The sequence below is a fragment of the Bubalus bubalis genome, chromosome 2 (genome assembly GCF_019923935.1).
Source record: "Bubalus bubalis isolate 160015118507 breed Murrah chromosome 2, NDDB_SH_1, whole genome shotgun sequence".
Lineage (NCBI taxonomy): Eukaryota > Metazoa > Chordata > Mammalia > Artiodactyla > Bovidae > Bubalus > Bubalus bubalis.
In genome coordinates, this window is record NC_059158.1 from 185,045,805 (window position 1) to 185,069,453 (window position 23,649).

At 49.6% G+C, this 23,649-nt stretch overlaps 1 protein-coding gene across 1 annotated transcript in view; it reads right to left on the reverse strand.

Moving 5' to 3' along the window:
• Nucleotides 1–14,608: 14,608 nt before the first annotated feature.
• The window catches only part of MICOS10 (mitochondrial contact site and cristae organizing system subunit 10), a 36,575-nt gene continuing 27,534 nt past the window's right edge, over nucleotides 14,609–23,649 (reverse strand). Inside the window, exons 2-4 of the mRNA XM_006068101.3 lie at nucleotides 17,890–17,937; nucleotides 16,799–16,908; nucleotides 14,609–14,851 (exon numbers count right to left, since the gene is read on the reverse strand). Coding sequence (XP_006068163.1) covers nucleotides 14,837–14,851; nucleotides 16,799–16,908; nucleotides 17,890–17,937 — 173 coding nt within the window. The 3' untranslated portion in view covers nucleotides 14,609–14,836. The remainder of the gene's footprint in view (nucleotides 14,852–16,798; nucleotides 16,909–17,889; nucleotides 17,938–23,649) is intronic.

Here is a 23,649-nt window from a genome sequence, read left to right on the forward strand (position 1 = left end):
TGAGCACAGCGTCAGCTCCTGGGGGAGGAGAGGTACCCAATGAATCAGGCTACACCTGGGCACTCGGGCGCGTTTCCGTCGTGCCCTCATTGTTATGTTCGCCAATAAAGTGGGGGAAAAAATAGCTTTGTTGCTGAAAAGTAGTAGCTCAGGACACAGATCCAGTTGCAGGGCTTTGCGTTCTTTTGCAGTGGTTGGTGAGGGTGCGTTTCACCGTAGCCTGGCTGGAAGCTCCCAGATGGAAGCCGCCCAGCTCACTCGATGTCACAGGTTGCTGAGCATGCTGGTGGCTTCCAGTGGGCTGCTGCTAGCTCCGTGGTGCAGGCTGGCCTGTCCGCCTCTCCAAACCGGGCACTGCCTCTCCATGCCTCCAAGCTCTTGCTTATGCTGTTTGCTCTGCCTGGGCTTCCCTCCCCCTCCTTTCATCTCCTAGTGAAGACACTCTTCAAGACCCAGATTGGAAAGCCTTCCCGAGACCCAAGGAGCATAAACCCCTCCCTCCTCTGGTGTGATCCTGGAGCACAGGATACACACCTCTGTTCCTGGTAATTTCCCTCTAGACCAGCTGAGTAGATCTCTTTCCTCTACTTGACCGTGGGCTCCTTGAAGGCAGGGATCACCTATGTTAGTGTTCCCAGGGCTTGGCGAACAGGGATACAATGTATCTGCCTGAATTAAGGAAATGTTATCCCCCATGAGTGTTCCCCGGAGGATCTCTGTAGTAGCACCGGTAACAACTCAGGCATATTGAGCATCTTCCTATACAAATGCCTGGGCCCCTTCTAAGCACTTTCCCCCCACACAATAAATCTATGAAATAAACACTATTGTCCCCATTTCATCAGTGAAAAGAACCAAGACCAAGAGAGAGGTTACGAGACTGGCTTAAAGTCACTCGGTAAAGGCAATGCCAGTGACCTTCTGTTGGAGGAACACATCTCACGGGTTCTAGCCTAATCGCCTGGTACCCAGTAGGCACTCAGGAAACTCTGACCTTTGTGCTCACCACTGCCACTCTCAATGTGGACCCCTGGTGGGGCAGGGACTGGATGTCTACACTTTGTAAGTGAAAGTGTTAGTCGCTCAGTCATGTCTGACTTTGCGACGCCATGGACTGTAGCCCACCAGGCTCCCCTGTCCATGGGATTCTCCAGGCAAGAATACCGGAGTGGTTAGCCATTCCCTTCTCCAGGGGATCTTCCCAACCCAAGGATCGAACCTGGGTCTCCTGCATTACAGGTAGATTCTTTACCGTCTGAGCCACCAGGGAAGCGCACTTTGTAAGAATCCACTGCAGGAAGCAAACTGGGTAGCCTAATGAGTTTGTCAAATCATACAGAGAGCCCTTGACAGTTCAGCCACCCAACCATCTAGTCAAGGACATGGGGTTTGAGATTAGGTAGCATTCGTCTGGTAAAGACTGGCAAATTACAGGAGGGCTACTGCCGGAATCCAGCTCCAGCAGCCAGGGATTCAACCTGAAGGGAGTTACAGGGTACCCTGTGAACACAGGGTCAAGAAGGCGACTTGCTAATACTGTCAACAGCTATCACTATGTGCCAGGCATCATGCTAAGCACCACACCTGCTTTACTGTATGGAATCCTGACCACAATCCTACTATTATTCCCATTTTACAGATGAGAAAAATCAAGGCATCAAAAGCTTAGTTACAAAAAAGAAAGAAAGAAACCCTAGTTATCCTCCCAAGATCACACCACTAGTGATGGACAAAGTCCAGACTTGAACCCAGACCCATCAACCCCAAAGCCCATGCTCCTCTGTCCACCGCCCCCTCCTGACTGCCTCGGGCACCGCTAAGACCCAGGGTGGCGGGCCCCAGTGGGAAAGGCAGAACCTGTCACGTCAGAGTCTCCAAGCGCACGGAGATGCACCTGGTTGGCAGCCGCATGCCAGTTGCCTCAACAGGCCTGGCTGGCACCGGGCACGGGCCTGCAGCCAGAGCCTGCTGGCCCTGGGCCAGTCTCTTGGGGCCAAGGTAATGCGGGGCCCAGCTCTGGGGTAGAGGGCTGAAAGCCTCTCTCCCCAGCTCATTAGCAGACATCTGGGCTCAGGAAAATGACCGACCTGGAATGTGACTGGGCCACGGGGAGCTGCTCCCCTCCCGGAGTCCCGGGAATGTGAGCTCCCTCCCACAGGGCACGGGCTTGGGCCAGCTGTTTCCTCTAATCCCGTCAGCCTGGCCTCGACAGGGGTCCAAAGCCCTGCGCTCTCCCGGAGAAAGAGGGAGAGCGAGCCAGAGCCCTCCTTCCCAGGCCGGCCCGCTGACTCAGAAGGTTGGTACCGGGGCCTGAGAGAGCCATAGTCCTTCCATCTCCTGCAAGATAAAGACCAAGGGTGTCCGCGTGTCCAAGTGTGTGGGTGGGAGGGGCCGTGGAGGAATCGTCATGGAAGGTCCTGGAGGCTTCCTGCTTGGGTTTGCATCCTTGCTCCATCACCCAGCAGCTCTGCAAGTTGCTTCCTGTCTGGGCCTCGATTTCCTTCCCTGCAACACGCAGCTGGTAACGGCGTATCCTCTACAGAGCTGCTGGGACTCACTGATGTATTTAGCAAATACTTATGGTGCCGACTATGTGCCAGACAGGCACAGAGGTGCCAGGGCCACAACAACGGGCTGGACCAATAAGGTCGCAGGGCTCAGGAAGCTTCAATTCTGCCACGGGGAGCCAGAGCGGGTACGCATAAGCAGAATGGGTTTCTCATAATCCAGCTGTTACAGAGGAAATAATCAAGCCAGGGCGAGGGATGAGACTCAGAAGACATGGCAAAGAGGCGACGTTTGAGGTAGATTATGATGAGAAGGAGCCGGGACTCAAGGAGATAAATGGATACAAAGTACTCGGCATGGTTCCTGGAAAATAGCACACGCCCCAGAAAATGAAAGCTATTTTAGGGAGGTTTGTGCAGGGAGTCAGAGTCCCTGGATCAAACCCAGGCTGCAGCGCCAAGCTTTCTCTCACCTCACCCAGGGAACGCGTGCCCTGAGCCTCAGTTTCCTCATCTGCAAAACAGGAGTTTTAATAGTGCCCAAGTGCACGTTGACAGGGAGAATTTGCTGAGGGATGTGTATGTGGAGCCCGGAGCCTGGCCCCAGCTGGCCTGGAGGAAGGGAAAGCTGCTAGAGTCGCATTATCCCTTCCCACAGAGGCAGAGGACGTGCCGAGTTTCCCTGGGCGAGTCGGCAGCAGATCTGGCCTGCAGGCTCTGGCCTGCTCCTCCTCGTCGTTGGGGGTTCCGGAGGACTCTGGGCCCTGCTGTGGGCTCACAGAAAGCGGAAGGGCATGATAGACGCCCTCTGGGGTCTGCCCCTGGAAAGCTGCTAGGGGCGTGGGAGGTGTGGACCCAGCCCTGGATGAGTGCAGAAATGCGGGGAGCGGGGCCCCGTGGGAGGATGTCAGATGCCCTTTGTAGGTAAGTTGGGAAACCGAAACTCAACAGGAGGTGCCGAGGGCTAAGAAAGGGGAGATGAGAAAAGAGGAGGATCAGAGAGGAGACCTCAGTTTTGGGAATTTCAAAGTGGAAATGGAAACTCACGTCAGTCTGACTCCAGGGAAGGCCCCTTTTCCACTCCAGTGGTGGTTACGGCTGTGTCCTCATCGTAATAATGAGGACACCGATGCCACCAGGAGTGTGGCCTAAATGCCAGCACCGGGGTGGCGGGGGTGACTCCCAACCTCTCACTTTGCTGCTTGTTTGCTTCCTCCACCACCATACCCCCAGGCTCCCTCAGCTGGGGTTCCCGGACCCCTGGGGAACTGCCCCCACCCCACCCCTACCCCCACCGCCAACCTCCAACTGACAGCCCCAGAGCCAGGCTGTCCAGAAAGGGCCTCGTGCCTGGGATCCTCCGCCCTGCCGCTGTGGTCAGCGCAGAGAACCGGGCTGGGGTGCTGGGCAGTGTTAGGCAAGTCCATTCTTTTATAAAGTTCCTTCTCCATTCTTCCATTTCTCAGCTTCCAGCTGCCCACACATATCCACAGAGAGTAGAAGAAATTTTCTCTCTCCTCGAGAGTTGGTCCTTCTGTGAGTATTTAACATCCCACAGAGCAGTTGTTTTGGTTTTTTTTCCCCTCAAGGTTTTTGTGCTCCAGATAAATTCACTGAAGAATCCTCCTGCTTAGGAACACGGATACTGGAGAAAGAGAAGGCGCAAAAGACCATCACGTGGGCATCTGTGCAGCCCCACTGCCAGGGACCCGGCTTCTGCCCACACCCGCAGACCAGCACAAAACGCCAGCAGCCAAGTGTGTTCCCCAAGAGCCTGTCTTCCTGGCCAGGCCAGTCGAGTCCTATCTCTCCAGAGTCTGAACTGGGAGGCTCGGGGACTGGGCTGGTGAGCTGAATTGTGTTAGGGACAGGATTCTAGAGAACGCTGCCTGCTGAAGGAGCTGACGAGGGCTTGGTTCTCACCCCTCAAGATTCCCCTTCCTTGGACTCTCTGAACTTCTCCAGTGTCTTACAATCTTAAGCTGATTTGAAGGAGTTTGGTATTAAAAGTCTTGATTAAAACAATATATAAAAGGGTTTGGTCCTTAGAAGAAAAGCTATGACCCACCTAGACAGCATATTAAAAAGCAGAGACATTACTTTGCCAACAAAGGTCCGTCTAGTCAAGGCTATGGTTTTTCCAGTAGTCACATATGGATGTGAGAGTTGGACTGTGAAGAAAGCTGAGCACCGAAGAATTGATGCTTTTGAACTATGGTGTTGGAGAAGACTCTTGAGAGTCCCTTGGACTGCAAGGAGATCCAACCAGTCCATTCTAAAGGAAATCAGTCCTGAATATTCATTGGAAGGACTGATGTTGAAGCTCCAGCACTTTGGCCACCTGATGCGAAGAACTGACTCACTGGAAAAGACCCTGATGCTGGGAAAGATTGAAGGTGGGAGGAGAAGGGGTCGACAGAGGATGAGATGGTTGGATTGCATCACCGACTCGATGGACATGAGTTTGAGCAAGCTCTGGGAGTTGGTGATGGACAGGGAGGCCTGACGTGCTGCAGTCCATGGGGTCACAAAGAGTCAGACACAACTGAGCGACTGAACTGAACTGATACATATTATTACACATATATATATTTGACCACCTACTAAGTGTCTAATACAGCACCAGGAACTGGAGACAGAGTAAAGCATAAGCCTGCCCTGGAAGGAAGACGGGCAGACACACAGAGCTTGGAAGTAGAGGGCAGAGGAAAAGTTCTTTGACAAGGAAGCTGCCCCGCACGAGGCCAGAAGGTTCAGAGGAGGCGGTGGCGTCAGGGGGCTGGTCTGCCTGGGAAAGACTTGGTGGAGGAGTGAGCTTATACAAGGGCTTCGAGGCATGAGCAGGACCTGGGCCGATTGAGAAAGTTCACACTCAGAAGGAAAGCACCTGGAAAGACTGATCTGCCCTGGATAAACACGAGACCCTCAGACCTCCAGAGCACCCCAGCAGAGGCCACTAACACACACTTTCTGGACTAGCCCAGAAACAGCCTCAGGATGCTTTTTCTTTTCTTTAAATATTTGTGTATCTGGCCATGTCAGGCCTTCGCTGAGGCACCCAGCATCTCCAGCTGTGGCATGTGGGATCTAGTTCCCTGACCAGGGATTGAACCTCGGCCCCCTGCATGGGAAGTGCGGAGTCTTAGCCACTGGACCACCAGGGAAGTCCCAGCCTCAGAATCCTTCTTAACATAGCTCCTCTAGGAAGTCACCAAAAGGGATACTGATGGCTTGTGAAATAAATGTATTTTGTTTGAATGCATTTGTCACTCCTAGGAAAAATGTGTTTCAGGAATAGATAACAAGCGCGACTGAAATAGAGGTAATAGACTAACATTCAGTTTTTCAATGAATATTCGTTGAGTGCCTACTATGTGCCAGGCTCTATTCAGGTACTAAGCATGTGGCGGTTAGAAAAAAGAAAAAAACAAAAACCCTCCGAGCAAACAAACAAAACAAAATCGCTCCAAAACGGTAAAGATATCTGCCCTCAGGGAGCTTGCATTTTGGTGGGAGGAGACAGACAACCAACAAAATACGAGGTCAAGATACAATCTGTGGGGTTGTGATAAAGGCCAGAGAGGAAAAGCGGAGAAGTGGGGTGGGGGCGGGGTCGGGGGGAGGGAGAGTTACACAAACCAGAGCAGTCTGGGGGGACCTCCCTGAGGAGGACCTGCTGAATAAAGCCCGGAAGGAGATGAGGCGGGTGAGTTGTGGGGACCCTGGGGGAAGAGCGGGAACAACCAGTGTGCTCACACACAGCGGGGACAGAAAGACTGCACAGAAAAACAGGGAGCCGGTGGACTGGCAGGTGAGGCTGGCACCAGGAGGGTGGCATCGGAAAGGGTCCCAGAGTCCATTTTGCTGACTCTGGCTTTTTATCCCAGTGCGGTGAAGACACCAGAAGGCTGTGAGTGGAGGACAGACATAATCCAGTTTAGCACTCACGCTGCCAGGTGGAGAATGGATGCAAAGGGGGCAACAGTAATAATACAGTCTCAGACGACTCTCCACCAAGCACTGAGCGAAAGGAGCTTTGTACGTTCCCGTGGTAACTTTTGAGACAGGCATCAGCAAGATTGCTCCCATTTACAGACAAGGAGACTGAGGCATGTGCGTGCTCAGTCGCTGCAGTCGTGTCTGACTCTGTGTGACCCTGTGGACTGTGGTCCACCAGGCTCTTCTGCCCATGGGATTCTCCAGGCAAGAGTACAGGAGTGGGTTGCCGTGCCCTCCTCCAGGGGACCTTCCCGACCCAGGGATCGAACTGCGTCTTTTATGTCTCCTGCATTGCCAGGTGGATTCTACATGGTGAAGGACCGTCAATGCTAGGCTAAGAAATGTGGAACGATATTTTGCTCATCATTGGGAATCCACTGGAAACTTGTGAACAGGGAACAACATGCATTAGACTGAGTCAGGACTGACAGGAGGGGAAGAGGCTGAAGGCCGGCAGGCCCCTGGAAGCGTGGGCAGAGATCCTGGCAGGATGAGAACCATTCCCCGAGGGCCCCCTTCCTCAGCTGAACCGAGGCTTTACAGATCACAGATCTGGGCCAAAAAGAAGCATGGCTGCCTTCTGGGGCCAAGGGGAGGAGTCAAGAAACCTTAGATGTGGACACTGATGGACATGTTCTGTGTCTCACCTTCTGTGGCTCTCCCTCCTGCTCTTCAAGAACGTGTCTGTATAGGTTAAGGGAAGATCTATAATTACCTCGCTACTCCTTGATAAGAGGACTTTTCCTGGTTAAAAAAAAGAAAGCAGAACTTGCGTTTTATCCATGAAGTCCACTATGGAGAGAAAAGTGAAAGTCAAAGTCGCTCAGTTGTGTCCAGGTCTTTGCAACTCCTTGGACTATACAGTCCATGGGATTTTCCAGGCCAGGATACTGGAGTGGGGAGCCTTTCCCTTCTCCAAGGGATCTTCCCAACCCAGATCTCCCGCATTGCAGGCGGATTCTTAACCAGCTGAGCCCCCAGGGAGCCCTCCGTGGAGAAGAGGGAGTCAAGTCTGGACCAGCGGTGGACCTTCTAGTTTCTGTGAGAGTCTGTCAGGCGCTATCACAATGGCCAGACCTCCAGGTTAAAGGGGGGTGATCCTTTTGATCATAATTTGTTACACAATTGATTATATAAGAGAATCTCATTTCGCTATTTCACTTTTCTCCTCAGTAACAGAATGCCTGACCTCACATGCACACTGTGTGACAGGCAGGGGCCGTGACTGTCTCACAAGGAGGCCCAGAGCGATCACGTGGCTTGCTCATGATTACACAGCGACCCAGGGAGGCAGCTCGGGTGAGAACAGAGGACGCTCTGTGGTCAGAATTTGGGGAAGCCTTTCTTCCAATTGCAAGTCACTGACCCGTGGAAATGGCCACTGGGCCACCCACTTAAAAAGCCAGTTAATTTAGGGGTTTTAAGAATATGGGAAACATTAAACGCAACTTCCTAACTGAAACATACTAAGGACGAAACTATTCCATAAATATAGTGATAATGAAAACGTACTCTAGGTCTTGATAGACAAGCAACAGACAAGATATGGACACACAGAGAATGACAGATGCTGGAAGACGTGCAGACAGAGACCAAAAGAGGCAGGAGACCACGCACACGCCTGCCCCCCAGCTCCACCTGCCGAGACGCCAGAAGCAGCGGCACAGCAACCGCAACCAGCGCACTCGCCGGTCCTGCTTCCAACCATCGCTCTCCTCTAGAAGGAATGAGGGCTGCCGCAGAAATGGCCGGCTCCTCGGCTGGGGTCAAGCAAATGAGAGAGGAGTCTGGGCTACCTCATACTTAAAGAATGGACTAGATGCCAAAAGATAAAGGCCCCAGATTGAAAGAGCTCCCATTAGACAAATCTGGACAACCTGAATAACAAATATTGACAGTAATGGATTCTAATAATCAATTTAATGAGGACCCACAAGTCCACACTGATATAAACTGATGATCAAATACATGAGGGAGAAGGGAAAGTTCTTTCCTCGGAGAATGTCAAATAATAAGGAATAGTGACTTTAGGAAACCATCAATGGATGCTAAAATTGATCGTTTGATAAGGAACAGCTTCAAAAGTATCTCCTCACAACTTATTTATAAATTACCAAAGAGAAAAATAATAGATTTACAGGGAAGAAACCAGGCGAACACCACTTTAACCGAGTGCCCAAAGTTCACGTCACCGATGTTAAGACGAACGTACAGCAGGTGCCTCCTGGTGAGACGCACTGAAAAGGGGTCAGCGCTGGGACTGCAAGCCTGCGTGTGGTCACGGCGCAGCACAGGGCACACCCAGACTGAGGAACGCGCCACAGAATAACGGCTTGCACTCTTCAGAAATGTCAGGATCAAGAGCAAAAGCTGATGAGCTGTTCTGGATTAAAGAAAGAGACGCGACAACTGAGTACCATGCACGGTGCCGGGCTGGATCCTGGACCGGGGAGACAGACAGACCCCACGTTGTTTTGACAACTGACAAAATCTGAACATGTGTTATGGATTAGACACTGTGGTACTGATGTTAATCACCTGATTCTGATAACTGTGCCATGGTTACATGAGAATATCCTTATTCTTAGAAAACATACATTGAAGTATTTAGGGGTAAATGGGCATATCTCCAACTTCCTCTCAAATGGCTCAAAAAAATACTCTGCATACACACATCAAGAGTTATAAAAGAAACGATGTGAGCAACCGGTAAACAGGGTGAAGGGTACAAAGGAATTCCTTGCATTATTCTCCCAACTTTTCTCTGTATAAAACAGAATCAAAATAAAAACATAAAAAAAAATTTAACCCCTTAAAAGTACACCATAAAGGCAGTGAATATCACCACTACACATTATTAAAAGGGTTTCCATCTTCCACCTAGTGATGGGGGTGCTCGTTACTGTCTACGAATAATGCCTTTTAAAAAAATGAATTGAGGACTTCCTTGATGGTCCCATGGTTAAGAATCTGCCGCCAGTGCAGGGGACATGGGTTTGATCCCTAGTCAGAGAAGATTCCACATGCCTTGGGGCAACTAAGTCCAGGCGCCACAACCGCAGAGCCCGTGCCCTAGAGCCCACGAGCTGCAACCGCTGAGCCTCCATGCCTAGAGCCCACACTCTGCAACGAGAAGCCTACATAACGCAACTACAGAAAGCCCATTCGTAGCAACAAAGACCCAGCACAGCCAAAAACAAATAAATAAGACGAATTCAAGTGTTTCCAGTTGTTAAGATATATCAGTCAATAAAAGCATGATGCTTTATTATACATGCAAGGATTTAGCAAAACTCATCAATAATACTGACCTGAAGCTCTGATTAACAATTACATTGTTTTTATTCTTTTAGGACTACCTCCTTTATTGACAATTGTATTTCTAATAAATATAGGAATTATTTTTAACAAATATAGGTAATTTCAAATTGGATCAACTTGTTCTTATCAGTTTAAACTCAATGACACTGACTCTGATTACTTTCAACTAATTCCATCAGGTTTGTATCAGATCATGTTTATTTTTGTATGACCCTTTCCAGTTTAAACAGCTTTCAACCAGCATAGCAGAGCAGTTAAGTGTCTGGGTTCTGGAATCAGGTAAAAATCCTGCCTGTATCACCTTTTAGCTGTTTATCCTTGAACAAGTGAACTTATCCTTTCAAAACCTGTTTCTTCATCTATAAAATTAGTGTAATAGTATTTATCTCACAGGATTGTTGTAAAAAGTAAGCATCACAATGTACATAAAGCCTTAGAATAATGACTAGCACAGAGCAGCTGCCCAATAAATACAAGCTATTATTATATATTCATTTGAAGTGATCAAATTACGTTCTGCCAGGCTCAGACTGGCTAGACCAGGAATAAAGATGACTGACAGCTGATAATGAGCTCCTTTTTCTAGTCCCAGTTTCTTCCCTATTAAGGACTCAGCTTCTGCCCACTCCTGAATTCCTCCAGGATTCTTGACATCGTCTTCCTCCACTTATGTCTATTGGCTCTGAGCGCCCTTAAGTCAGGATCACACAACTGAAGCCAATTACCTGGAATGCAGAATTAGGACGAATGCGGTCCTGTTTCCTACCGCACCAGAAGCTCCCAGAGCTCTCGGGTCCCACTGAATTTCTTCAGTGGCCTTTTCCCTCCTTCGCCTCTTGGTCTAGACTGAGGCCGTGTGCTCAGGGACTCTGGTCTTTGAGAAGCTCGGGTGGAGTTTCAGGAGGCTCTTCTCGTTCGGGGGGTGTCTCGGTGGAGTAGAGCATGAAGCCACTGATACTGGTTCATGAAGATGCATTGCTCCCCAATCATTTTCAGCCTCTTTATTACCAGGGACTCATTGGAGATACCTGTTCTCTCCCTCAGATCTCACTAACTTAGACTCTAAGAACCAACTCCCTGAGCCCAAGGATTATGCCCTTTTCATTCTAGAACCGGAGAAGGCAATGGCACCCCACTCCAGGACTCTTGCCTGGAAAATCCCATGGACGGAGGAGCCTGGTAGGCTGCAGACCATGGGGTCGCTAGGAGTCGCACACGACTGAGCGACTTCGCTTTCACTTTTCACTTTCATGCACTGGAGAAGGAAATGGCAGCCCACTCCAGCATTCTTGCCCGGAGAATCCCAGGGACGGGGGAGCCTGGTGGGCTGCCGTCTATGGGGTCGCAGAGTTGGACACGACTGAAGTGACTTAGCAGCAGCAGCAGCATTTTAGAACAGCCCCCTGACTACCTACCAGTAACACCACGCACTCGGTACTGATTCAAATAGCAGCACCCCCTTTTGGGTATTCCTGTTAGCGTATACATTTGACCCCCAGTGTCTATAAGGTAGAAATGACCTTTTCCTCTTTATTGAAGAGGAAACTTTAGTTTGAAGAGACTGAGGAACCACCCTAACCCCCCGACCCCCAGTCACATCCAGCTAAGCGGTGGAGCGGGAACTTGGACCCAGGTCTTCGACTGGGAACCCTTCCGCTCTTCTCGTGTAAGCCCCGCCTCCTCCTCCCGCTGCCCCGCCTCCGTGGCGCCTTACACTCCAGCGGTCACCCTGACTCAGAGGCTGCTCGGCGAGCCCTGCCCCGCTCCTGCCCAGGTCCGTTAAGCTTGACACCACCCCTGGCGTCCGAGGGGAAATGCTGCTTGCGGCACACTTAAGAGAGAGTGGTGATGGCTTCCAGATGAGCTGGTGATTCTAAATTGAACATTCCTTTCGGTACTGAGAATTCCCACTTTCTCCCTTCCAGCCCTTGGCATTTCTGTAATCAGAAAGCACGCAACAGGAGATGGTCTGTCTCAGCGCCACTCGGGGCGAAGGCTGCCGCAGCCCGGTTACATCCTTGGGGGGAGAATAGGCAGAGTTTATCTGGACAGGTTCAAAAATAGTCCTTCGACAATACAATCAGATTGAACCACGACAAGTAAAATGTAATTATGGCTTGGTTACATTTAAACAAAAAAAAAAGTGAACAGTGAGGTTTGGGAAAAGGAAAAGCAGAAGTACATAGATATTTCCTTCATTCTCAATGTCTGCATCTCCTGCAGGCGGGATTTCAAGACTGCATCCGCAGATCTTTTGAAACGGGCAAGGGGATGGCAATCCAGGAGACAGCTCAAGAGGGTGTGTTCCGAGGCCACTTCTCAGAACAAAGACCGACTTCTGCACAAGGCCAATGCAGCCTGATAAAGGTTCCCCCAGTGGGTCCCCAAACGCCAAAGACATTCACGTGAATGAGTTCAAAATACATATTGCTCTGGGCCAAATCACACAGTGTCAAGTTCAGACCATGTGTGTTTGTGTGTGTTGGCAGGGCAGGCCGCTTCTGGGGTGCTGCAGCTTCGGCCTGGTGTCCTGGGCCCAGCGGGGTCCCCACCACTCTCTCCCCAAACCCACGGGTTCCCTGGTATTTGGTTCCAGGAGGACAGGCAGGAAATAGCTTCACAAGCCCACAGGGGAACAGGGCCCCTGAGGACATGAGTTTCTAATGAAACTTTACGTGGAACAGAAGGTGAGCCTTTGCCAGCACGCTGGGACTTTCTGCAGGCTGATCTGAGACGGGGGCAAGGAGACAGGATGAGATGGAGCAGTGTGCGTGGGGCCCATCTCTGCTCAGAGCCATAAAGCGGGAAGACAAAGTGCTCTGAGGGAGAGCAGACAGCCAGTGCGTTCCTTGCCCAGAACTACTGCCCCCCAGAGCTGTTTCTCAAAACACACGGGTGGTGTTTCCAAGATGCCGGGCAAAGGGATCCATGCAAATAAATGCCTAAAACCTAACAACTAATGAGACAGAGAAGTCGGACTCCAGTGTCCACTTCCACTCCGTTTCCTCCTGGCATATCTGGAGAATTAGTGGGCGTGCTGTTTTCTGCTTTTGTCTTTTTTGGAAAGGGGACCTGTTATTCTCTCTGCCTGAATAAAGATGGGAAGATTGGGGGGACAGGGGAAATAGTAACTTTTAAAGCAAGTATGGAGATGACAAGTCTAAGAGATGAAAGAATCCACCTGCAACTCAGGAGACGCAAGTTTGATCCCTGGGTCGGGAGGATCCCCAGGAGGAGGGCACCCCACTCCAGTATTCTTGCCAGGAAAATCCCAGGGACAGAGGAGCCTGGAGGGCTACGGTCCAGGGGATCACAGAGAGTCAGACACGACTGAAGTGACTGAGCACGCTCGATCATGGAATGAAGAGGGCGAAGCGAGAAACAGCAGAATGGCTGTGGAAGGTGGTAGCCGTGATCTCGCAGTCCTGGGGTCCAGCCCACCTGTGGGCGTCAGCTGATCCACAGAAATGAAAACCCGCTGAGAGCATGGGAGCCTGGACGGGTGGTGGGCCCTCTGCTGCCTGCTGTGGTCCCGAGCGCAGCGCACCCTTCTGGGAAGGGAGCTGGGGTGAAGGCTGAGGAAGGAAGGAGGGACAAGGTGGCTCTGCCTCGAATCTGCTCACTGCAATACCCGCAAGAACTGTCTAATCGACATTCCCCATTGGTAGAGACCCCAACTCTACCCTGACGCTCACCCCGCGCCCCCCACCTCTCCGGACCCTGCACACTGGTGAAACTGACTTCCTCGTGGCTCCCCAACAAAAAAACACACTGCCATGATTCTGAGCCTTTGCAAAAGCTACCTTCCCTCTCTTCTGTCTGGAAGGTCCAATCAACTTCACATGCCCTCCTCCTCTGCCAGGCCATCCGAGGATCTCCTTCGCTTTGGCTGCCCTTTGTCTACACCCCTCCTCATCCAACGTCAGAAGAGTCTGTCTGTCTGTGCATCAGACTCTCAGCTCCTCAAAGGGGCCTGAGTCTTGTCTTTCACCCATTTATCTCCCCTGCCTGTAACGGTACTGAGCTCACCGTAGATGGCTAGTCAACAGTTAAAGGGACAAGTGGGATCGAGTCCTGCCCATCTTCATTTCATTAATAGAAACAAGATACAAAAGCCTGACTCCTGAGGCTCTTCACGCTCTCAGAACAATCTGCTACAGTACCCGCTTTGTGTCTAGCCTCCCTGATTGCGGTGAAACCAAAGGGACAAACTCAGAGGGCCAGCAGCAGTGGCCCTTCTGTCCTCGGACTCCTGGCGCTACATGAAGATGAAATCAACCCCAAACGCGGCCTTCCGGCCAGCCGTGCAAACCAAGACCTCTCCCCAGTCCCCGGGCCAAAGCCCCCAGTGCCGAGGCCCGGCCGGTGGGCGTCGAGCTCCTTGAAGTTAAGAGGAACCGTGACAGCGATGGGGTGAGCCACCAGCACGGGGAGGCTCCCTACCTGACCTCAGCACGGCAGACGCGGCCAAGACGGGCCGGCCGGGTCCAATGGTCAGGACGACACGCCGGCTTTACAGACTAACAGCCAGAGCAAGCGCGGCTCCTCTGGACGTTCATCGTCTTCCTCGGACAACACACCACGCTCTCCAAGCTCCGATTTATGAGATGGAAGCAGTTCTGAAAACTACACTTCACGGGGCGAGCGGGGAGGAATGCACCACGGCTGTGCTTCCAGGAAGGCCTGAGAGAGAGGCTGGGACCAGGCGGTTACAGCTGCTGGCGGTTCAGACAGACACCTCCTGCTCACAGACCGAAGGCAAAGAAACGCAGGCCACGCGCTGGGCTGCCGAGTTTAGTTTATTTATTTTAAGACCACCGCCTTGCAATTTCCAGAGAGAAAATACAAAACAAGAAACAGACTTGGTTTCAAACACGTGCACAGTGTGCTGGAGTCGGAAGCATTACTGGTGACGTGGTTACGCGAGTGCGGCTCGCCGGGCGCTTCAGTGTTCCTGAGGAATGAACGCGGTTTCTCCTGCCCTCCCCTGGGGTGCTCTCAGGCGTGAGTCACTGCTCCTGCTCCTGGAAAGGAAGGACACTCCATTAGCAGGCGCGCACGGCCTCCTGACGAGCCCCTCCAACCTGCTGCCGCGGGGCAGGCGCACAGGGCCCTACCAGCATCTGCTTGAAACCTGTCTCACTCACAAGAGGACCGTCTCCAGCCCACCAGGTTAACACCCAGCAGAGGGACGGGTCCCAGGTGGGTGGAGGGAGCACAGCCCTGCGATCAAATGGCCTACTAACGCCGGGAGCTCTGGCAAGTTCCAAACCCCGGTAAAGTTCAGTTTTCTCATCTGCTGAACGAGGGTCATAAAACCTCCGTCGCAGATCTGCTGGGAGAGGTCTAGAGAAGGAACACAAAGATAAAGCACCCAGGATGGCCCACGGGGCATAGCAGGCGCTCAGCAATCATCACCCCATATTACGACTACACTGGAAAAGCCCCAGGCCGCAGTCCTGCTCCTCTCTTCAGAGACTCGAGGCTGACAACATCGAGGCGCAGACTCGAGCTCAGATAAAGTTACAGGCTGCGCTGGAGCAGCACGCACGGGGCTGTACAACCTCTAACAGCATTTCCCACAGTGAGCCCCAGCATTAAATATGCACACATACAATCACCCCTGAGCCATTTATCCATGACAACTCAGTCTGGAACAATGAAAACATTTCAATTAAAAGACCTAAAGCTCCTCTCCCTGTTCCTTTCTGTTCTCCTCCAGACTCAGCTGCAGGGCCAAGAGGGGAGGAGCCGGGAGCAGGGAAACTGCCCGCGGTCAGCGCTGGTGCCATGCAGCTGCCCTCCGCCTGCGCGGGCCCCCGGGGCACCCACCCTGGCCTTGGCACAGGGGCGGGTCATGACGACTGAGGGCCTGCCTGCGCAAGGCTCTCCCGCCTCCCCTGCTCCCAGTCCCCTCCCCAGGCCCACAAAGGCTGGCCAGTGGGCAGCTGGCAGTCTACGCACGTTCTCAGATAGGGGCTCCCAAGCTGGGACGCCCGTTTGTACCCCACTCTCTGCCCTGCTTGCTAGTGCAGTGGACAGTGGACGAGTCAGCCACCCCTCCTTGGCCTCCACTGTGATAACCAGTGCTTCTGTTTATAGGGCACCTCAGAGCTTGAAGACATGTTCACATTTAATCTGCACAGCAATCCCGTAGGCAGAAATTACCACCCTCAAAAGTGAGAAAAGAAGGGAAGAACTCCAGAGCACCCAGGAAGCACACACGGGGCTGTCCTGGCTTCTGGGCTCTCTCCCCTGGCCCCCGCTGCAGCCCAGACCAGTGATTCTAGCTTGAGGTTAACCGAGAAGGCAGACGAGAAGGCAGAAGGCTCATCCCTAGAAGGAGAAGTTCTTCATGAAGGTGGTGGTGTGTGACGGTGATGCCTTAGTAAGCCTGACGCCCCGAGGCCACCAGCCCGTCTAGTAAGATATACAACTTACTTCATTCATTTATTTTACATTTATTTGAGCACCTACTTTGTTCCAAGCCCCGAGCATACAAAAATAAACAGCACCTCCGTCCGGAGGCTGCTATGCACAGAAACTTTTAGGAAACGTGATACGTCCTTTCACTTGAGGCAAGGGTAAAACTTTTGCATCTTGTTTGCGTCATTAAAAGCCCATCTGTGGACAAGACTGCAGCAGAATCGGGCGGGACTCACGGTCAAGAACGCGCCCTCTTCAGTGGAAAGCAGAAGCATGACTGAGTTCAGAAGTCTAGGTTTAGCCTGAATGTGTGTGACATGTTTACCGGGCACTCTGAGATCCTGAACAAAAGTGCTACCTACAGAAAGGAGAATTTAATAAGAATCTGCTTTACTGTGATGATTCAAGTCGATTCACTTACGAGCTCAGCGGTGCCACAAAGACCTCAGTTTATTTATCATTTATCATATTTATTATTATCTGCGCTCTAAAGAATTCTCTGAGGAGGCAGGAGGAAGAAAGAGAAGCATCAGTTCTGTACGTACTTTGACATATTTTCCGTGTAGAAGGTACGGAGCCTGGAAATCATGCTGACAATTGGAGTAGGCCATTCCAAATCCCATTCCAGAGCCAAAGGCTAATGGCCACATTCTTCCTGGTGAGCAGAAAAGGAAAACCCCAAGGGGGAACTGTGAGGAGAAAATAAAGTTTTCCTCTGGCTTCAGTACACTCGCTTAGGGTTCAGTGAACATTCAGCGCGCACCACGCTGGACTGTTACACGCCACACGCCGGTCAGTGTCTCACCACCAGCCCAGGGGAGGGCCGATTAGGTACCCGTGCTGCCAGACGTGAAGTCTTAGGTGGTACAATATGAAAACAGCAGACACAGTGGAACCTGTTAACTTTTCTATGCCAGTTCTAACCATCTGCTCATTTCAACTAATTCTTAAAACTTATCATAATAATACCAGTAAGGTCTTTGAATTTTTAAAGTATGTAAGAACTTCACCAATATTTACATATTTTAATTCTACTAAGTCATGAGGTTTACTTAAGCTAATGCCATAAACGATTACTTCACACCAGCACTGTTTCACTGGGATTCTCCAGTTGTGTATTCCCCACTAGTTCCTCATGGAAGGAGGTCAAAGTGACCCCTATGGCTTCTATTCAATAGCCAAACTTCAGAAGTTCTTCCACCGAATGAAAGAGACACTGCCTGCCCTTCGCTCAGGAGAATTTCTGGCCAAAAAGCCTATTTATTTCAGGTCCACTTCTTTTTATTACGAGCAGGACTTTTGTTTTCAAGCTGCTTTAGAAAAAATTATAACTAATTAGAATTATTTGAGAGCGTAGATTTGGCCAAATGACTCACTGGCATAAAGTACAGGCTTTTTTTTAAATGATATCATATTCAAGATATCAGGCACCCTGACTTAGTGCCCAGGGGAATTCTGGAGATGCCCACCCGTTCTGGCCTCCCTTGAGCCTGTAGTCGCTGTCTAGCTCACTTTGCAGTGGCCCACCTAAACCCACACGTGGATGCTGGCAGCCGGGGGCTGAGCCTCCAGCAGCGTCCCTGCCGCGCACGTAGACCCTAGGACGTTATGCACACAGGCAGGAAGGCACACTTACTTTTAAAGAGGGTAAGTGAGAAAACAAGTCCTAATCCAAAGCCAGTACCTACAAAAGAGGGAGGAAAAACACGTTAAACACCTTAACAGTAACTTGACAAAAATAAAACGAACATTTCATAAATGTGAACATCTACACGACAGATTTTTTTAACTTGGTAGAGAGACGAGTTTCTCGTTTCTAACTTCCTTCTTGTCGTCAGAGGCTCTGTCTACCCCTGTGGTCCCCTTTGCCCCACCAGGGGATAAGAACTTTCTCCCCATTCTGTCTAGACGAGTCTCGGGGGTGGGGGGAGGAGCCAGGAGACAGTTCTGAAAAGATGCTCTCGCATGGCTTGCAGACAGCCTCCAGCACCTCGGGCTCCCGCGCCGCCTTCCCAGGCACGCCACGGCCAGCACGCCAGGTGAACACCCTCAGCGGGAAGGTCCCCTGGCTGTTTGGCATTTTGAGTGGTGGCGACATTTTGAGGAAGAAGGAAGGAGCGATCCAGAGGAGCTGCTGCCACAAGTCAGACTGTCCAGACGGGGAAAGCACGTCTCAAGCGTGGACATCAGGCCCCTCTCCTCGCTGACTCACGGGGCGCTTTTAACCACCATCTTTCAAGATGAAAAAACAGATGCAACCCTGTTTTAATGATCTGGTAGGAAAAAAAAAAACTTTAAATACCTAATTTTAAATCAAACTTCACAGGAACCTTAAGCTTGGAGCCAAAAAAAAAAAAGCTAAATCCTCATTTTGACCAATCTTTCTCAACCTTGGTCATTCTATTGATATGCTCATAATTTATTTTCTTTAAAAAAGAAAAAAACCATTAATGAATGTATTTAATTATATAAATTCAACTTCAACTTAAATAGTATCTATAATCACAGATTCAAGTGCCAGCTATACTTTTTTAATAAGGCACGTTTTAAATGAATGCAGAACGATTAAAATAAAAACATTTACCTGTGGTACCACTTTAGGAAAAAAAATCATCTCACATACTGTAGAGACACATGTCCCAAACTTTGAGATAAACTTATTTTTCCATTATCAAAAAAGTAAAGTTACACATGCCAAGGAAGAGAGCCAAGCCCTGATTTCTCCTCAGACTTGACAGTTAATTGTTTTCAGACTTTTCAGAGTATCCTGATGTTCTTTACTAAGTGTCTGCCCCATGGTCCAACATAGCCCTGACCAACTTCTCCACAATTAAGCACCACATAAAGGTCCCAATTCTCACTTGCCTTAATGGTTTTCAAATACGTGCTGTTGAAATTCCGAGAGCCTCTTCCCTGTCTAACCATGAATGTAGGCTAGGCAGTGTGAACACTCAAAGCACTCCTCAGTCAGCAAACCTGACCTTTCTGCTCCAAACACAGAGAGCTTCATCTTAAGCAAGTAAGCTAACCCACACCTTTTCTGCTTCACCTGTGCAACAATCCCGCTGATGCTGGCCTGATCAAGTGTTTATGCTAAAACCCAGAGTGAGTTCTGATAAGCCTCTTACCCTCTCCATGTGGCCATGATGCGTTTCCTTCCTATGACTGTATCCTATAGAAATATGTATTTTAGTTACAACCACGACTTTGTACTGTCCGCAGGCCCTGCACTAGGTACTGCTGCCCAGCTTTAAAATGCAACATCTGAAGATCTCTCGTGTCATCCCAATTTCCATGCAGTTTAATGAAGTGATGGAAAACCTGTCAGTTTACAGACCACAATGGTTAACCTATTCCAGGCTGACATAAAGAGAAGGGAAAGGAACAAACATCAGTATCTCCCATGAGTACCCAACATTCCCTCCCTACTCCACCAAAAATTCTTGTAAACCAAACAGCAGCCTGACATGGTACTATCCCCCAACTTGCTCAAGGACACGCTCAGTCGGTGGAAGAGCAGTGACCTGGGCCCGAGTCTGCCAGACTGCAAAGCCTAGATACCCCCAGTGCCAACCCCTGAACAACTGATGCCTCCCAAGGGAAACTGGAGGATCGAGATTCCTACTGCCAGCGAGGCAGGATTCAGCCAAAACCAAAGTGTGCCTCCCGTGCGACAGCCCAGGACGCTAGGCAACCAGGGCAGCAACAAGCCCGCACAGGGCCAGCTGGGCTTGTTCAGATCCGTCCCCAGGCTCGCCTGCCGCCCCTGCCACAGACACGAGTCTACCTGGAGGGTGTGCTGCAAGGGCTTCAGAGACGCAGCCATCGCGACTGACGCTCCCCAGCAGGGGTCTGCTGCTGCCTGGCTTTCTAAAATGGCATGGGCTTCCATTTCAAAGTAACCTGCCTCACCCCCTTGCAGCTGGAAGATGAGTAAGACGGTAAATTGGTCCTAGAAAGTGAGGTAAAGAATTTGGGCTGGCCCACGGGTCTCACACCAGGCAGCGGGCGGGGGTGTGGCCAGCAGAAGCACAGCGGCTCACCGTCAGAGCGTCTGGTCTTCTCCGTCTGGAAGGCAAGTTTTTGGCAAACAAATCAAAAGCCCAAAAGGAAAATATTTCAGCACTTTCCTTGTCCCTCCGATTCCATGCCTGTCTCTATTTTCCCCCAAGGAAAGAAAGCTCTCTGACGCTCAACTTTTCCTAACAGTAGATTAAGAGCGATGATACAGCCAGCGCTACCAGTTATCACTCAGCCACAAAGAGGAGAAAGGCTTCACACCAACCAGGACACAGCAGAAAATCTTTCCTCTCTAGACGTCACTTAAGTTCAGGTATATGCCTGACCACTTCAATTCTGCTACTATTAAAGGCATGTGTGTGTGTGTGTTAGCCACTCAGTCGTGTCCGACTCTCTGCGACCCCAGGCTCCTCTGTCCATGGCATTCTCCAGGCAAGGGTACTGGGGTGGGTGGCCATGTCCTTTTCCAGGGGATCTTCCTGACCCAGGGATTGAACCCAGGTCTCCAGCATTTCGGGCAGATTCTTTACCATCTGAGCCACCAGGGAAGCCCTATTAAAGGCATTTACTTGCAAGTATAAACTGGGATCAAAATCACAGTGCAGACTAGCCTGAAGTAGAAGTATACTCTAGGCTCTTAAGTTGAGCTGCGACATCTTCGATTCTTAAGAGTGATTTTTTCCCCTCCATTTCTATATTTTTAAGACACAAAATACAAGTCTGCTCCCTTCAGAAAAAATGACGCAGAAATCGATGTTTAGATGCCAACAATTTACTTTCAGTCGGCTATCTCGGTTATTTAAGAGATAAACAATGGTGGAACTGCTGATGAGTTTCACAGGTTCAAGTTCTCACATGCTCAATTTTCTTTTAAAAGGCAACATGTTGCTTCAAAGAAAGTCCCACCTGATCAGGGGACACCAACTCCGCAGCTGTTTCCACTAAAGACTGGCACCTCTAGGCCAGGTTTAAACTTCATAACAATAAAACATGAAAGGCTTGTCTTACAATAAAAACAAACCAACATGGAAAAAGAGGAGAGTTCTCTCAGCCTTTGGCCACTTCTTTTTTGTTGTTGCATTTCAAGTTCTCTTAGAAGAAAAAAGCCAGAGGAAAAAGTACAAAGCATTTTTCACCTTCCCTGGAAGCAAATATTTAACTATGAATAAAATTTATATAACTCTGCCTCCCCTTTTAAGCCTGTTCTTTTGGCCCATGCTGTCTGGAATGACAAATAACTCTAAAGTAAAGAAATGCCTGATTGTAGGTACACATCTTCCGAATGGCAAAGTCCACCAAGGGGAAGGCAGGGAACAAGGCAAAAAGAAAAACCACCCAAAAGAGCAGCCTTATGGAATCGACATTAGGCAAGAAGCCATGCTCTGAAACCATTCTTTCTGGAGAGGAAAAAGAATTGGCACAAATTCTTTCAAACAGAAATTGCTCTGAATCAATCTAACCGGCCCTTTAATGCAAGTTTAGTGCCCAAAAGGACATCATAAAACGGGCCAGTAGATAAACACACGTTTTTAGAAAGAAGCAACTCCTTAACAGTTCATCTGATACTACTTTAGTAACAAACAACAGAGAACTCACTCCACTAACTACATAAAAAAACACTGCCTCATCGTATGCCCAAGCGGATTTCATAACAAATTTCAGAGAATACCGACTACCAGCAGTGTCCCAGTGTACACCCCAAGCGACGCGTGTGTGGTGGGGTCTATGCCGACGGCCATCACTGCGACACATGGGCGAGGCCCCGTGCCACGCATCACGAAGCTCGACTTGACTGAAACACTGAGAAAGCAAACATAACCTGCAAGAATTAAGCAGCAGGCCACATCATCTGACTGCAGCCCTCAGGTACAAATGTTTGGGTTTTTTGGCTATCCTACAAGGCATGCAGGGCCTTAGCTCCCTGACCAGGGACTGAACCCAGGACCCCGGCAGTGGAGCATGGAATCTAAACCACTGGACCGCCAGGAAGTCCCAGAAATGTACTTTGGATGTCAGTCCCTAAGCAGAACAAGTTGGAGAGATAAAGGTTCCTATGGAATCAACTTTGTAGAAGTAATTGTCAACGAACATTCAATTGAGGAATAACTCACTGCTGGGGGAAGCATTAAAAAAAACCCTCAGAAAGTCACTTAAAAAACATGTCCATGAAAAACTGATCATAGGGGAAAGAAGACCACAGACCTTTTATTTATCAATAATTGATTATATAACTAAGATCTCACTCCAGCTTATTAACATTTTAAACAAAGCTCCTAAATTCCTAAGTCCAGTGTGTGGTTTATCAATGCTAAATCTTGATCTACATCTACCATTTTACTTTGTATAATAACATATCAAGATGAACAGCACACACTTAAGTACCACACTCGATGGCAGGTTATGAGAAACTACAGCGATTACAAGCAAGTTTAAGAGTCTAGGAGCCATATGCCAAACAACTTTATTCTTAAATGATGGAAAGAAAAGATACAGCTTCCAAAATATAAGAGACTTACCTTCCCACTGCGTGTGACGCAAGAGCATGGATGCTGTCGGGAGACAGGCCGAGTTCAGAGCCCTCTGACCTCAGGGCGAGTGCTTTAGCCTCACCTGCCCTCAGCACGCTCGTCTACGAGCATCGCCGTGTTAGGAAAGTGTAAGGGATCTGCAGTCTGACACAGACTTCAATAAATGGTGGTTAGGTCTGCTACCTCTCTAAAAACACACTCAAAAGATGTCAGAAGCGTAACATAAGAGTTAATCCCTCCATTAAAACACAACTCCACAGGAGGATCGCACTGTGAGTGAACCACAGCTGAAGACTGGAATCTTTTTTATCCACTCTTTGCATAGCTGACTTTTTTTTCACAGGCAATAGCAACTGTTTACAGAAATACATTTTTTTTTTTAAACAAAATAGGGGGTTCCTTCAGATTCACTGCTGAACTAGAACATGTTGCTTTAAAATACAACATTTTCCTAGAGCTGCCTTGTGTTTAATAAAGCTATATTTATGCTTTGCACATGGATTAATATCAAACTGAGCTATTTATAATGGGTGTTCTTTCCTGTTCAATCATGTTTCTATAACACTATTACAATCATCAAATGCATTTGTCAGAACAAACAAGAATGTGCTTTTATAGAAAAGTACCCTTGGGACTGAATTTAGTGAGAATTACATTTCCAAGAAACATTCCTGATTTATGAAAGATGCTCAGGGCCCAATTTATGAGGGGAAAAAAAATAGTTTTAAGTCAATTCCAAACTGTGTTACTTAATCCTTTGAGGCAAAGACAGATTGTCCCAGGTGTCCATGTGTAAACGCCAAGTCACGTGAATCAACCCAGAAAGTGTGCCAGACAACGGCCCCGAG